Source organism: Mytilus trossulus, chromosome 10, assembly GCF_036588685.1.
Source record: "Mytilus trossulus isolate FHL-02 chromosome 10, PNRI_Mtr1.1.1.hap1, whole genome shotgun sequence".
NCBI lineage: Eukaryota > Metazoa > Mollusca > Bivalvia > Mytilida > Mytilidae > Mytilus > Mytilus trossulus.
In genome coordinates this window covers 66,482,845-66,499,762 of record NC_086382.1, presented here as the reverse complement: position 1 = coordinate 66,499,762, position 16,918 = coordinate 66,482,845, and the positions used below count along the sequence as shown (strand labels likewise).

General features: G+C 30.9%; 1 protein-coding gene across 1 annotated transcript; it reads left to right on the top strand.

Annotated features, from left to right (window-relative positions):
- The first annotated feature begins 575 nt into the window (after positions 1-575).
- On the top strand, positions 576-16,633 carry LOC134688091 (uncharacterized). Its single transcript, XM_063548559.1, has 7 exons — positions 576-672; positions 2,015-2,068; positions 3,226-3,609; positions 8,457-8,699; positions 10,013-10,159; positions 15,489-15,585; positions 16,510-16,633. The coding sequence occupies exons 1-7, from the start codon at positions 624-626 to the stop codon at positions 16,631-16,633; spliced, it is 1,098 nt and encodes a 365-aa protein (XP_063404629.1). The 5' UTR covers positions 576-623.
- Positions 16,634-16,918: the final 285 nt, after the last annotated feature.

Here is a 16,918-nt window from a genome sequence, read left to right as displayed (position 1 = left end):
ACATAAAACGATGATAAACACACGTTTTTTTTTCCAGTTTCTGTTGGTTGAATTCAACATTATCAAAAACATAATATTCAAATTTCTTTTTATAAAGTTGATGGTGGATGTTACACTTCTTTTAAGGTCCGTTTGCTAATGCAGCTCGAAAAAGTTTTATCATTCATCCATCGTTAGTAACAAATTGGTTTTGGAGTCATTGTAACGGTAGTTCCAGACAAAGAACAAATGATTTATTAAATTTATAACGTGTTGTTTTCATAATCTCCAATTACAAAGGAAATATGGACTTTCAATTAAGTTTGTGTGAGGGTTTTAAACTGTACTTGTATGCACTTTGCATTATTTAACATTGTTTAAGTAGAAAGGGGTATATTAACGACAACATTAAGTAGTCTTAATAATTCACTTTTGTTTTTTGATTAGGGTATGTTTTCTTACAAAGTGATAAAAATTATCCGACTAACTATCAATAACCACTTAACTATCTTTTAACACTTTATGAACAAATGCAATATGAGTGACAGGAAATTACTAGACTGTCAAATATTTACATACAAACTGATCTACATTTACCAAATATAACTTCCTCAATCATATGGTGTAATAGAAAAATAATAACAATGAAGTGTAAGACATCGATGATGATTATGTTACTTGTTATTCTTAAAGGTAAGATACTGATCAAATAAATGATTTGTATATCGATTGTCAATTCAATAATGTCCGCTAGTTTTCTAGTTTTTTTTATTATTCGTGTTTAGATCTTCACGCCTTTATAAAATCATGTATCTTTAGCGATATTGAAAGGCGTATTACTTTAACCTTATTAAAAAGTAACTTTAAAAATATTGTGAATTTTGCAAGATTTCGTGTTAGATTATAAATGAAACGTCAAACAGGTGATTTTTCGTAATTTGACTCCTATAATGCAATTTATCTGAGTAACTTTTCATTGCCCGGATAATCTTGCGTATCGTTTACAAACTTTTCAACCAGAAGAAACATCGAGGATCTTTATTATAAAATTTAATTTGTTTTATAATCTTTTAAACTTAACATCAAATGACACTCCCTCCAAGATAAATATTATAAGAAAAAACAGAGATAAACTAATATCAGAACTGTTGTGGATTTAATACTGAAAACTGAGAAGTAAACTAAAACTGACAAAACCATAATAAACGAAAACATGTGACCAAGTCTATTGTCATTATTTTTAAGTATATTTTTAATAGTTGCCCCTGTAAAATTTTTGTTATAAGGTATATCCCTAACACTGATTACATGAGAATAAACAAAGTGAAACAAAATCAAAAATACTCTTTTATGACCTAGTTCCTCCAAAAAGCGTTTCTTGATTTAACTTCAACAGGAACGATCAACAAACAAAATGAGGAGTCATATGCATAAATGTAATGTAATATACAAATGTAAGTGCTCTGTTATTGACATAATATATGAAATCAACCTTTTATTTTAAATGGTACGAGTATACACTATCGCAATAATCATAAAAATAATCTATGATCTTACACCACACCAGTTTTATTGTTTCAGATAGTCTAATATACAATGTTCAATACAACTATTAAGCTAAAGTACATACCACTTAACGGACAAGAGGTATATTTGAAACTGTTGTCTTATTGTAAGCCCTTTGTCTATCTTCTGATCGCGATAAATTAGAGAAGTGTTGATAATTTACCTTTACATTCGGTATTTCGTTTATAGTTTTGATTGGTGTTCAGGTAAAGGTAGATTATAAACAGAAGAAGTAAAGAAAAACGTCATGGTCAAGTTCTTGACAACATAAACTAAGGAATCAAAAGGAAAATAACTCTGATATTCCTGACAAGGTTCAAGTGTATGACCTGACTGTGCGCTGTTTTATGCACAACGGACATAAATAAAGAAATATACATAAACAAAAACATACTCAGAGAGATAAATGAAATGGCCTTAATATATTTGTCGGCCTCTTGTTTAATTTTTATATTGTTATATTTTGTAGTTATGCATGCAGCTGAACATGATAATCCTTGTCCAAGTGACTTAGAACATATAGGTATATAACATTAACTGTATTGTAATTATATACGATAATAAGGTGATACCTTTCACTACAGGGTAAACTCAGCTAAACGTTTCAATTATGTTGTGTTGTTCATGGAATATTGAGCTTCTCATTTTTAAAAAAATAAGTGTTTGTAAACTACTATATAATAAGTTCAATTTTTCTGATAAAATGGTTTGTTAAATTTTTTTGAAATTTTTATATTTTTGTCAAAGGGGCAAAACTAATTGTCAAACTTTTATGTAAATGAAACGAGCCAAATTAATGTCAGTGAAAGTGTTGGGAACCACCTTAAACAGTTATCAAGTTAAAAGAAAAAAAGTATATTAATCAGAAAATCTAAACTTGAACTATTGGAAAGTTTAAGCCAACTTCTCATGACTTGTATTCAAGAAATGTAAATTGATAATATGTTTCATATTCACTTTGAATTTTAAAATGGCATGTTGCATATATTGAAAAAAGCGCTTCGGACGCATGAATTCGCTAAAGTATTATTTTTATTTGATAGAACAGTAACAACTATAGAGTCAGTCAATTCTTTGCGTTGAAGAAAATATAAAAAAATTAATTAGAATCATACATTGCATATACTCAATATATCTTGTGACAAGTGTTTATAAGCTGAAAAATAATGTTTAAAGTATAATGATGATAAAAAAAAATTAATAAAATTGTTTAACTGCAAAACAATTTGGTAGAAAACTGGACTTTCAAATACTTTGGTCCCGAGTATCATCGAAGCATATATTAGTGTCGAAATATGCCTCAATGTACAATACACTTCGTATCGTTAATAATATTAAAGAACAGTTTGAAAAACGCTAAAAGAGATATAAATATATCAACATAAGCTCTCAAGAGATATTTAACACACGATGTTAAACAGAAGTCACATGCACTTGTAAATGGGGAAGCCTTTTTGTGAGTTACAAATTATCCTTCAATTAATGGAATAAGTTGCTATATAACACAATGGTAAAAATTGCAAGAAAACTCGAAATTCAAAATGATAATAGATAAATATTGACTAATATATCAAATGTACTAATATTCTAGTATAAACGTCATAGAATTGTGTGATGTTTCAAACACCTTTTATACATTTCGTGCGTCTATCTATCATAAATAGATGTATTTTATTTTAGTGGCAAATATGTGTACAGACGATTCTGCAACAGAAAGCAGCATTGATGGATATAAAGTAGTTGATAGTGTAGTATTACGTATAACGAAACAACAAAACAACTGTATATGTCATGTAAGTCTACAAAATGATGCGACTAACTATACAATATATATGTCTAAATACGACGGACTGAGTAATTCAGCCCCAGCACAATCAAACTGTGGACTTGCAGTGAATGTCAATTATGTAGATACATCGGATATGACTAGATCTCTCCAGTCGATTGAATGTACTAGTGGGACAAGTATGCGGTCGATCGATTTGGGTGGGAATGAGCTGATATTAAAATCAAGGATAATATTGGGTAACTTCACCAGAGGATACTGTATGCAAATATATAGGGGTAAGCTATTTATTATGATTATTTCAATTTCATACTTCCTTTTTTTGCAGACTCAATTTCAACTTTTTTCGCTTTTTTACCCATATGAACAGTTTTCATGGGTTGTATTCTTGTTAAATAATTGGGCAATGTTCCGCTTTGATGACATACAAATAGAAAACATAACTTCAAATATTATCCAAAAACACCTTTTTTATTTTTATTTCTTTTTTGTGGTGTTTTTTAATGATTGCATTGGCTTCAAATTCTATACTATTAAACGGGAAGACCTCATTTTGTATGTCACTTCTCTTCCTTCCTTAATAAATTAGTCGTCATGCCTCTGTGTCCTATAGGTACCATGTAATGGCGCATTTGTCATCCATTCCTATTATTTTTTCAGTTTGGGTTATTTTGGGAGAAAAACGAAAAATAACTGCGTCCATTTATTTTTCGGCAATGGACGAAATTTTAAGTCAGACTAGAAATCCGGTTTAATTTTTTTCTGAACTTTGTACAAACCAAAGACAATGAATAATGTGTATTTTCTATCTGCCATCATTTTCAAGTTTACTATCCAAGGCGGTCACTGAGTTTAGTATATAGAGAGGGTCTATATAATATGTCAATGACCGCCGTGGATTGATTAGTAAATTGTGAGTTGATAGTAAAAAGCAAATACACTTTGATCAAAGTAATGATTGTTCATAAAAAAATATTCGAACTCATGGTACTGAGATATCGTGACACAAAATCGCCTGCACTGTAGCCGTCCCGCTAGACCACATGACCACTTGGGCTTCCTAAAAATGAAGCTACGGTTGCCGGGTGTTACCTTTCCACGTCAGTTTGAATCAAGCGTCGTACTACAGTACATTATATATAAGGCATGAACATGTTATTCTTACTGATCAGCTAAATCATCTATAGAAAAGAATCCTACAAATTAATACAATATACAGTCACAGACACAGAAAATAATTATATTTATAAGTACGTTTGAGCCAGTGACAACTCTACAAACAGATGTATCCATCGGATCACCAGCAGTGATGGTGATACACGGCTGTGTACACTATGTATATACAACTAGTCTAAACATCAACCCAACAATGTAAGATCTGTAAATTTGCTTTCGCAATTTTTTTGTTCTTCCCTAGCCGGGATTCGAACTCATGCTACTGAATTATCGTGACACCAAATCGCCTGCACTGTAGCCGTCCCGCTAGACCACCTGGGCTTCATAAAAATGAAGCTTTCGTTGGCTGGGTGTTACTTTACCACTAACCACGTCAGTTGTAATCTAGCGTCGTACTGCAGTTTATGATATATAAGGCATGAAAATGTTATTCTTACAGATCAGCTAAATTATCTATAACAAAGGATCCTACAAATTCATGTAAGATAACAGAAAATAAGTGTTCATAGTATACAGAAAAACTGAAAGAATAAAAATCGGTATTTGTATAAAAGGGAGAGTCCCCAAGTACTTTTAACTTTTGATACCCCTTCTGGAATTCACCAGTTATAATTAATTTTACAGTTAACAGATTACGCTCTTTTCCCCCGCGATTTCTCGGGTGTGTTCTAGTTTTTATTAAAAACAAAAAAAATAAGAAATGCCTGTTTGATCCTTTATAATTGGTTACCTAGCTAACATATACAAAATAGGTCTTGTAACTTCTCAATAATCTTACGAAGTTTTGTAACGAGTTAACCCAAAAAAATTGAAATAAATATAAAGGCCATTGTTCTGGTTAATAAAAAAAAATAATAAAAAAAAAATAGCAGTTTCATAACGTTGAAAATAATATTTACACATGTTGACAAGGGTTTGATTGTGAGGAAGACTGTTAATTAAAGGAGTAGGTCCGATCAGGGCCGATTTTGGTCTCAAATTTCAGGTTCATCTAACGAAAGATTTTGAACACTTTTTTTAAGGGTCAATTTTAACTGATTTAGTCATACCAAAAATCTTTTATGAATTGGGATGGATAAGAACAGATGATTCAATTTTGATATGATAAAATATTTTATAATAGTTATTTTACCAAACGGGGTAAGCGACTGTGTTGACCATTTTTGTATAATACTTTCTATTTCTTGAACCCGAGAAGCATAATATAGATTTAAATATGGACGAAAGATACCAAAGGGACAGTCAAACTCATAAATCTAAAACAAACTGACAACGCCAGTTTAACATTCTATTCAAATCAACACAAAAAGTGATTTGACGGTACTTGAACCCCATTCTAATCCACATTTTACGCATATTTAATCTTGACTATGTTTTTTACTTTTTTACTTCCTATCCATATAACATTTGTTTTATCTAAGTTAATGTTCAGTCCTGATATATCAGAATATAATTGTAATATACGGAGGAATGCATTCTAAAGATGAAGGAGACCCATCTAAAATAAGTGATGTATCATCAGCATGTTGAGACAATATAAACTCCGTATCATATATCGTAATAACTTTAATATCATTACTATTTCTAACTATAATACCAAGTTTTTCTGCACCAAACATAAAAAATAAAATAAGGAGACAGACAGACAACAATTTTGAGGTACCGTTGAAGAATAATTATTATAAAATCTTTACCCTTTGTGGAAAAAGGGGAGATGTTCTTAACTTTGTCTCGAAATCAAAAAGTTCTCGCATAAAATAAAGGAACAAGGGTTTTGGCCCGATTGATCTCCCAATAGAAATTATTTATCGTTTTGCTTTCATTTTAGTACGAAACAGCAAAAAATAAGCATACATTTTTGGTAAACACAAATCCACTTTACACAAGATAAATGCTCGACGATTTATTTTAAGTAGAAACTTTGTGATTGTGTTGTTCACTTGGCTAATAGCATATCATTGTATGATTGGGTAGCATTTGTTTAATGTCCTTAAAAAGTCCAGCACACAATTCAACTGCTTAGTTTAGTTCTTGTCATTGCTGTCTTCATAAAGTTCCTGACGAACCATGGACGTCCTATTTCATCGACACTCACACCATCTTAATTAATATCTCTTCTATGATGTATCAATTGGTGGACAATCGACCTCGGATAGAAAATTTCAAAATGAATTGAGCTTTGGATTTTTATAAGGGTTTAGCATATGCAAAGTTGAATCATATATCAAGCTTCGACGAGTCTAGAGTTTTACCAGGGATATCAAATAAATTTCAACTGTGACCTTGTCAAATTCGAGGTATAAGTCTAAAAATGAGGTGGAGGAAGCCGTGTTTGTTGTTTCTTAATATTTAGTTCGGGGTGATATACTTATGGACCTCAATCAGAAAAGTTAGGATCTAAATGGAAAGAACATCGTCAATATATCTGTATATGAAACTAAATAACTTGGCTTCTTTTATCTTCTTGTTTTTGACAAGTGTCTTAATGGATTCCGATTAATATTAAAGGGGTTGACAAGAAGAGGCGCACAGTTCGTTACCAAATGAATGCCGCCAATTGGCTAAAAAAAAATCAAATTCAAAAATATGTTGTCAATTAGATACTCACTTACTCCACTGTGTAGCATCTTTAACCTTTTTGTTCACTATTAACAAAATATGCCGTATTGTATCAAAAATTAATAAATGATAGCGTTTGCTACCATAGAATAATTTGTATTGAAAAGCATTGTGAATTATTTGTTTCAGACAATTTTCAATTTCACAGTAAGAAGGTCTTTATACATTAAAGGTTTTGATAGAGTTCAGAAAATTATTGGGATTTAAAATTAGCAAGAAAATCTTTATAGTTTATAATCCACATATGGTTGATACCTTAATACGCGAGTTAACAGTATTTCAATATTACGGAAGACATTCTTTCACTGCGGACAAATATATTGTCAAAATAATGGAAGTTATAAAGTCAAACATACAGATGAGCCACTAATGTACCGTTGTTTGTAAGGAATTTTGTAAAACTTAGGTAGGTATCCAATATAAACCAGGTGAATCCACAAGTTCACCTGCATATGGGATATATGAATTCGCCAACTTATTTGGTATTATAGAGCTTGCTGTTCCTTCTGAGACTTTGTAAAACGTCACCAGTGTCTGAGCAGAAAATGAGGGTATGTCAAAGAATGACTCTTCCTTTAGCTAAAAAATTTCATCAGAAGGTACAAAGACTATTCCGTATCAACTTCAAAAATAAAATACGACCATCGTTAAGTATAGATCCTAGGCACCAAATTTGTTTATGACCTTAAAAACGTGTTATATTATTCATTGTCTATAGCATTTATGCATATTACTTTTTCTGTTTAGTTGTACTTACACATCCCGTCAATGTATTATTTTTTCTATGCTCCTTTTTCTATTCTTTTCTTTCATTTTAGGTAAATTAATTTGCTTTGTCTATACGCATTTTGTGCGATTTTGTTAGATATTTGTTTGTTTTGAAAGTGATTAACACTTTGTACCCCTATTTCGGACATTTTTGCCTATTATGTCTGTTTGCTTTGTTTAAACATTGTTTCAATATAATGGACTGTCATACAAGAGGTATAACTAAACATAAAACCTGAATTAATCTCCCATATTCTTCATAAGAAAATTCCTATACCAAGTCAAGAATATGACAATTGTTATCCTTTCGTTTAAAAATGTTTGATGTATTATAGTTTTTTTATTTTGCCTTTTGATTAGAGACTTTTCGTTTCGAATATTTTCGGAATTCATTATTTTCGTGATTTTAGTTTTTGACCGCTTCTTTTTACTTGGCTTCACGAATACATGCCTGATGATGAAACATAACATTTGAAAGTTAAAGTGTTTACATTGGAAAATTAATTATATCATTCAATGCAGTGCTAAACTTTGTATGTATATACATCACATTGTTTTGCAGATAAAGCAATACTTTCTTGTAAAATGGACGAACCTGAACAGAAAACAATTGGTTCAGATACAGATTGGATTCAAGCTCTTAATCTACAATCCTTTGATGACTGTAAGAGATACTGCCTGCAAAATGAAGCGTGTGTTGCTGTTCATTATGAGCATACTTATTGCTTTATTTACAACCAGACGACAACTACAATTGAAAAAGATAATGCAGTTTACTCACAGAAGCATTGTGTTGACACTCAAAGTAGGTAAATATTGTAAGAAATTTAGCAATTTAACTAACAATTGATTGAAAATCTGATTTCTAAAAAAACAACCAAACCCAATGAGCAGATACATAAACACTATATCAAGGACACTTACCTTTTCCTTTTCTGTTCTTAGAAATTAATTTGTGATAATGTTAATCACCAAATACGTCACTTTTTTAAAATGTGTATATCTCGCAGTTTATGCTTTGATTGTTGTGTACTGGTATACTTTCGTAAATTTCCTGGGAGGTATCTGTTTTTATTTTGTGATTTATATGTTTTAATTTACTATTATATAAATTTATATATGTATTTCTATGTCCTGAGTTTTGATGTGTTTATTTGTACTGTATTCCTTCCTCTTATGCCACTTATCTTTTTCCATCTTATTCCATTACTTCGTGTAATTTTACACAATATTTTATTATTCTATATTTTTAAGTTTAAACCTTTTATAGGCTCTGACATCCAAGAAAATTTGAAGACAAATAATGAAAAACATACAAAAAACAAAACCGTTTTTCGTCCATGGTTTGTTTACATGACACATGATGAATTTTAAACTGAGTAATATAATATCTACACTAACCCCTAAATAGAGTAAACAAAACGAGTAGGCGCAAAATTGAAATGATCGCCTTAAGGTGGTATGGGAGTCTAAAATAAAAATGAAAGAATTTGTAAATACTCTGCCAAGACTAAGTATATGTTGATATAAGGTCAAAAACATTATGAAGCTGATAGATGACCGTGTATTTTCTCAAGCTACAGGTGGTGATAAAATGACAAATTTTGTATTGAGTATACAGGGAAAAACACAATTTTGTGATTAGAAACTAAACCAAATGATAGAATTGATAAAAATAAATTTGGAACAGATAGCTTTCAAACAATGCTTTGAGAATGTCAAAGAAAATAATAGGGTCAACGTACGTTTTTCCGGCTAAAATACAAAATAGGAAATTTCCATGTAGATTTTTTCAGAAAATGCATTGTTTTAACGTTACTTTTCCTTTAAATGCCAATTAAAAACATTTAAAAACAAATAAAAATAATCTACACTTGTAAAAATATTATTATTTATAAGTTATATTCGTAGAAATTGGTTCTTTTAAATGAAAGTTCAATTTAAATATCTGCATTCCTGCATCACATTTTGCTAACTAGATAGAAAATCGTGACCTTAGGTTCACTGTTTTGTACAATCCAGAAGGCGAAAGACACCCATAGCACCTTAACTGCTTTTGTATATTTTATTACAATAAATATCCATATTAAAGGAAATTCTAATTTATCAAATTTACAGAATTACAAATAAAGTGTTACAATCCAGAATCAACAACTACTACTGGTGACTATCGTTCAACAACAATGGAAACAGTGACACCACAAATCACCGATTACCGTACAACTGATCATTCTTCTATGAAGATAGAGAAGAAACTTACAAAAGGTATTTAAGTGACTTATTTTTTTATTTTCACTTTTAGTCGCAATGAAACCTTGAGATTAAAGATACAACCAACACTAGAAGTACCTCTTGATATCTTGATTTTTACTGATATTCAAAACAGATTGATGAACCTAGAATTAATGCTAAGCAATTATTAGCGACATGTGTCTGCGGTCTTGTATTTTGTTTTTATACGAGAACCTTCGTCTCCTGTCAGGTCCTCTTAGCTTGGCTTGGTCCGTAAGGAGCTTTTGTGGTCACCTCATATTTTTGTATGAGATTTGAACATCTTTGTATCAGATTTGAACATCTATAAACTACTGTTACATTTATCTTATAAAAGGTTTCTGAATAAGGAAAAAATACACCATCTTTGTGTTATATTTTGAAACAAAAGTGTAATTATCATTATTCAATACTGTTTACTTTCATTTTACAGCAAGTAATTTTGAGAATGATAGTATAAAACCACATGTTTTGTTTTTGTGTTTTTTCTACTTACTTTTAAATCATTTTTCTATAAACACGTAGGCAACAGTAGTATACCGCCGTTCAAAAGTCATAAATAATCAAATGAGAGAAAACAAACCGGAAAACAAACTAAAACCGAGGTAACACATTAATTGTAAGAGGAAAACAACGTAATAACAGAACACTGAAATGCAAAAAAAAAATCACAATGTAACATACAAAGAAACGAATTACTAGATAATATCCTCCATATTCCTAACTTGGTACAGGGATGGCAGGTCGAATTTGGTTTTGTGGCCACGAAAGGTAAAGTTACAGGTAAATTTAAAACAAAAGAATTGGATACAAATCTAGATCAGGTTTCTACATTTTTGTAATTATGTTATCAGATGTATTTTTTATCAATTGCTAGAATTTTAACATAGAATACATATAACAGTCATATTCGTGAACAGGTCACGTTCAGTACTTAAATAGTTATCCAAGGTACCAGGGTTATATTCGATACGCCAGACGCGTGTTTCGTCTACTTAAGACTCATCGGTGACGCTCAGATCAAAACATTTATAAAGCCAAACAAGTTAAAAGTTAAAGAGCATTGAGGACCCAAAATTTCGAGAAAAAAAAATAGACGACATAAATGGTTAACCACAATCTAAGACTTTCTGGGCAAAATTATTGACTTAAAATATAACATAATACTAACCATTACAGTTAAATGTAACACAACATATTGATAGCTTTAGATAGCTGCATGAACCACGTGATTTGTCGCATTTGTTTTTGTACACATGTAAAATGATCTAGTAAACATGTTAACAAATCCGGCACAAGTTTCAAGTACAGGATGAAACTGTGTCATACATCGAAATCGGCATAGATGAATGAGCACATATTTCGGGACGCAAATTAATGTATTGTAAATAAGTGTTTAATACCATGAAATGGTATTTGTACTTTAAAAGAATATGAATGGATACATCGATAAATATCTTCAACTTTGCGCATTTGTGTGGACAATAATTTTCATGCTCTTTATTATCCTTATTCAAGAATGAATCTTCTTGTTTTAATTGGTTTACATTTTTCATTTTGTGGCGGCATTTTATAGCTGACTTTGCGGTTTGGGCTTTTATTTCCTACGCTAAAGTTGTTAATGTTTTTGTAATGTGGTCTCTTGTGAAGAGTTGTCCGATTGATAATCATACCACATCTTCTTTTTTGAAATTTAACTGAAATAAAGGCAACAGTAGTATACCGCTGTTCAAAACTCGTAAATCCATGGACAAAAAACAAAATCGGGGTAACAAACTATAACCGAGCGAAACGCATTAAATATAAGAAGTGAACAACGACACAACACCGAAACGCAACAAACACAGAAACGTACCAAGCATCAGACAAAATCCCACGAGAACAACAAACATAATATCTAAACCAAATACATGAATTTGGGATAAACAAGTACCGTGCCACGTCTTATCTTAATATCTCAAAAATAAGAGAAAACAAACGACACAACATTAAAATGCAACACACACAGAAACGAACAATAATATAACAATGGCCATCTTCCTGACTTGGAACAGGACATTTTTAAAGGGGAATAAAATGGTGGGTTGAACCTGGTTTTGTGGCGAGCCAAACCTGCACTTTAATGGTTAACTTTAAAGTTAAATATAACCAGTGACGCCCAGATATAAAAGATCGAAAGTGAAAAAAAGTACAAAGTCGTACAGCACTGAAGATCAAAAGTTGAAAAAGGTTGTGCCAAATACGGCGTAGTTTTTATGATTGGGATAAGAACATCCTTATTATTTAGAACAATTAATGCTATTGTAAACAGTAAATTTTATCAAATGAATATGAAAGAGATATACATAATGAAACTGAAGTATTAACTAATTACTCAAAACTAAACCCGAATACATAATGATAAGACCAGCACATAAGACACACCCGATTCAGTTCAGGGCTAAACACAGTAAATCGTAAAATTTTAAATGACGTCACAAACGATGGCGAAAAGGCACAAACATTACGCCACATTTGAATTTATGAAATTTAGAAACAGCATGACGTCTCATATGAAAAACTAAAATTCAAAAGTAAGATAGAATTAAGATTGATTTTAGATTACTAAGTATATTAGAACTAAATACTGATATTACATTTAAACACAATGCATATTGCAATCCTTATTAATAGCAATTAACTATAATATATATATATATGTTCAGTTTGTTATGAATCCAACTTCAAACGTAAATAATCGTACAAAATTAAATATAATTAATAAAGGCGGTGATTAATTTTTCTATCCGTAACACCTAAATATAATAAAAAGAAACGTCAACACTTTGACAAAATCCGATGAAAATTACAAATATAACATTAAAAATTTAAACTAAATACATGAATTTGGGATAGACCAGTACCGTAACACGTCTTATAGTAATGCGAATTCACATTCAGCAAAACAGTCACAATCGGGAATAAGTCACGTTTGGTAATTGAAAGGTTAGACGACATAATGACAAACCACAATCTACCATGTGGTAAAGATGTCCTTGCTAGTTTGGTTAAAGACACATCGTATGGATCCATAAATTCGTGATGGTGTCCATAAAATTTACGGAGTGTCAATTTAAATTTGTCCTCCTCATATCTTTGTTTGAGCAGTTTTGAACACTCCTATAGTATATAAAGTCCGTATAGTGTGAACAAGCACGTAAATAACGTATCAATTGTGATATATAAACACCATACGAAGGGGCAAAGGGTATGTTACTGTTGAGAAATGGGAAATTGATAATTGGGAATTTGAAATCGTCCCGTTTATCATAGATTTTCGTGTGAAGTCGTCCATCTACGTCAATATTGAGGAAAAGATCAAGGTATGAAGCAGTCCTTCTAGTATCAGTAGTATCCTTAATTTCAAGTTCATTGGGATATATGAGATGTAAGTATTGGCTGAAGTCTGGGTTATTCAATGATAGAACATCGTCAATATATCGGAAAGTAAAATTAAAGAATTTCGCAAAGTGCTTTTTCTTTTTGTCTTTTAGAAGGTTCTGAATAAATTCTGCTTCATACGAGTACAAAAACAAATCAGCCAGCAGGGGTGCACAATTAGTACCCATTGGAATACCGACTGTCTGTTGAAATATGAATCCTCCAAACTCAACAAATATATTGTCGATCAAAAAGTCCAGCATTTTAATAATATCATCTTCAGTATATTTTCTGGAAGATTCAGTGTGATTCTTAACAAAATGTGAATTATTGTATTCCAAAACAAGAAATCTGTATCTACGATTGGATTGAAACCGTATGGATTATCATATTCATAAAAAATAAGTTGTCTACCTACATACATTTTGTTGTGACGAATAAGAATAATCCTATATCAAGAATCTGTCAAAATTGAACTACTTTTCTATTAATAACATTTCGATTACCTCTTATTTCAATATCAGTATAACGTGTTACTCGATCTCAATATTATCAACGTGTTCATTTCGAGGTTTATTCTTATTTAATAAAACATTTCATAGGGAATCAGCTGAACATTTACATTTGACATGGAGCAACTATTTATAATGATCATTGTCATATATACAGGTAAAATCACAAACATACTGAACTTAGAGGAAAATCAATTCGGAAAGTCCATAATCACATGGCAAAATCATATAACAAAACGCATCAAAAACGAATGGACAAGAACCGTCATATTACTGACTTGGTACAGGCATTTTAAAATGTAGAAAATGGTGGATTAAACCTGGCTTCATAGCGCTAATCCTTTCACTTTGATGATCAAGTTAAAGGAGTAGATCCGGTAAGAGTCGGTTTCGGCCTAAAATTTCATGTTCATCTGACGAAAGATTTTGGACGCTTTTTAACCAATGAAATGTCTATTTTAACTGATTCAATAACTTTTTGTGAAAGATCGTAACTGATTCACTCATTAAAAACGCTCCTATACTAGCTTAAATATGAAAAATCTATCAAATATGCCAAAAACTGTCACTTTTCATATGGTTTTTGTCAAAAATGAAAGTGGCCGCATCCGTATTCATCCTCCACCTGTATATATGTTATGTATTATCATTCAACACAACTTGCATTTCAATATCAAGAATGAACACGAATGCGGCCACTTTCATTGTAGACGGAAACCGTCTAAAATTTCACTAAAATGCTGAAATTGTGAAGATTTCAGTAATTAAGCATGACTTAATGATGCAAGTGCCCGATATATGTGCTTTGTAATGCCAAAAACAGTCTATATTAATATAGCAGAGGCATTATACCTTCCTTTAAATATCTTAAAGTTTACATTGATACAATTTTGTAAAACTGCTATATTTTGGGGCTAAAAAGGGGTCTTACTGAACCTACTCCTTTCATGCAGCAAAAAAATATCAACGTCCGATAGAACTGTCTAAATATACAAAACATACTTTATTTACAAGAAAGGCGAAAGATACCAAAGGCAATTTCTTATAAGTCATGGCTAACAAGTTGTTATGTCTTATATTTATTTTTTCGAAATATATCCAGTTGAATTTCATATATGTTTAAGATCTACCGGTTTCACTTTCCTCTACATAGTTTGTCATTTTGAAAACCTATAGTTCAAGTCCAAAAGAGGCTGATATCTACGTTGTACAATACAAAGTTATGTAACAAATATACTGACTTCCAAGGCAAATTCAAAATTCAAGTCTATCAAGTCTAAACAAACGAAGAAAAAAACATCTTTTTCTTGCATGACATTTTAAGATTTTTTGGCAACATTCGATTGGAGGTCAATTTTTCTTTTATGTCTTATAACATTTTGTATTTGTAGATAATGGAAATGTCAGTTTACCAGTAATTATTGTTGCTGTTGTTGGTTGGTGTTTTACAGCACTATTTGCCTTAACAACGTTCTATCTGTATCGAAGGTATATCTATATTTTTCATAATAGTTAAATCTACATTGAGCTCCCATCTCAAAGAAATCATTCGAAAACACATATTTGTTATTGAAAAGTTTGCAGCTAGCAATGTCAGCGAATATGATAATTGACATTTCAGGAAAAACAATACTGCAGTTTGAATCAGTAAAACAGTATTTGCGATAGTTAAATCTACAATATATGGCGGTAACTTTTCAACTCCAGTGACGGTATTTCTATTCCTATCACATACATAAAGAGTTTTGATATTAGAGATTGTGAAATCTTAGAAAATAATAAAAAAAACAGAAGTACCGAACTCCAAACGGAAAATCATTTATCAAATGAACAATGAAATATTACAAAACGTCATGCATAATTTTTGTCGCATTACATCACAACAAAACATGAGTGCACACTAAATAAAAATATCAAAGGTTCAATCTCGTTAGATGTACCATTCATATAAAAAAAAAACAGTGAAATTGTTATTCTATGTCAAAGCTGGTTTTTTTCAATGATATTCTATCAAACGAATATTTATGAATTCCAGAAATTCAAAATTGCGGCCAAAACATGTAAAAAAGTTGTATCCAAAACAAATGGTTGATGCATACCGATTAGTTTAGAATAACTTTGGTAGAATAATCCTGAAAACTGTGATACTTTTGTCTAGCACTTTAACCTTATTAATTTATAAACATTAATTTTTGATGTACAGGATAAACACTTGTTTCCATGATTTTTTTCAAGGAAAAATTTGTTTTTATGAAACCCACGATTATCAATTTTTGTCTAGACTAATGTCAATTCTAAGATGTTGCTGATTATCAATAGATATTATTGTTTAACCACTGTGATTACTTCTTATTCATATTAGTATTAAATAGATTGAAGTCACTAAAGAATATTCATCAATTTTACTTTCAGAAGCAGCAGACCACGTCCAACCATAGGTAGGGAACTAAATGCCAACAACCAGTATGAGGAATTAAGCGCATCACGACTTTCATCTAATTACAATTCTCTTACTCTATCATCTGTTAAAAATTAAGCGGAACAACATGAACATGTGCATTGTAAACCTTTAATAGCGATAGTTGATGTTCAAAATTAAATTTCATTTCTTTATAAAAAGAAAACAAAAATGTCATATTGTTCTGTAGTTTCTCTTTTTATCAATTTTCGTATTTTAACATGGTGTTCATCATCGACATGAAAATTTTGCATATCCGTATTGGATCTTTCGTCTCTCTTTCAAATCATGAATGTACGTTACGTTAATGGGCAAACCAGCAGAATTAAAAGATTTTTGTTTGAGCATGTCAACACCGGTTGA

Bases quoted from the DNA above. Each gene is read 5' to 3' on its own strand.
- LOC134688091 (XM_063548559.1), top strand. From the start codon at position 624: ATGAAGTGTAAGACATCGATGATGATTATGTTACTTGTTATTCTTAAA. The intron at 673-2,014 runs GTAAGATACTGA...TATATTTTGTAG, and splicing joins GTTACTTGTTATTCTTAAAG to TTATGCATGCAGCTGAACAT. The intron at 10,160-15,488 runs GTATTTAAGTGA...TTGTATTTGTAG, and splicing joins AGAGAAGAAACTTACAAAAG to ATAATGGAAATGTCAGTTTA.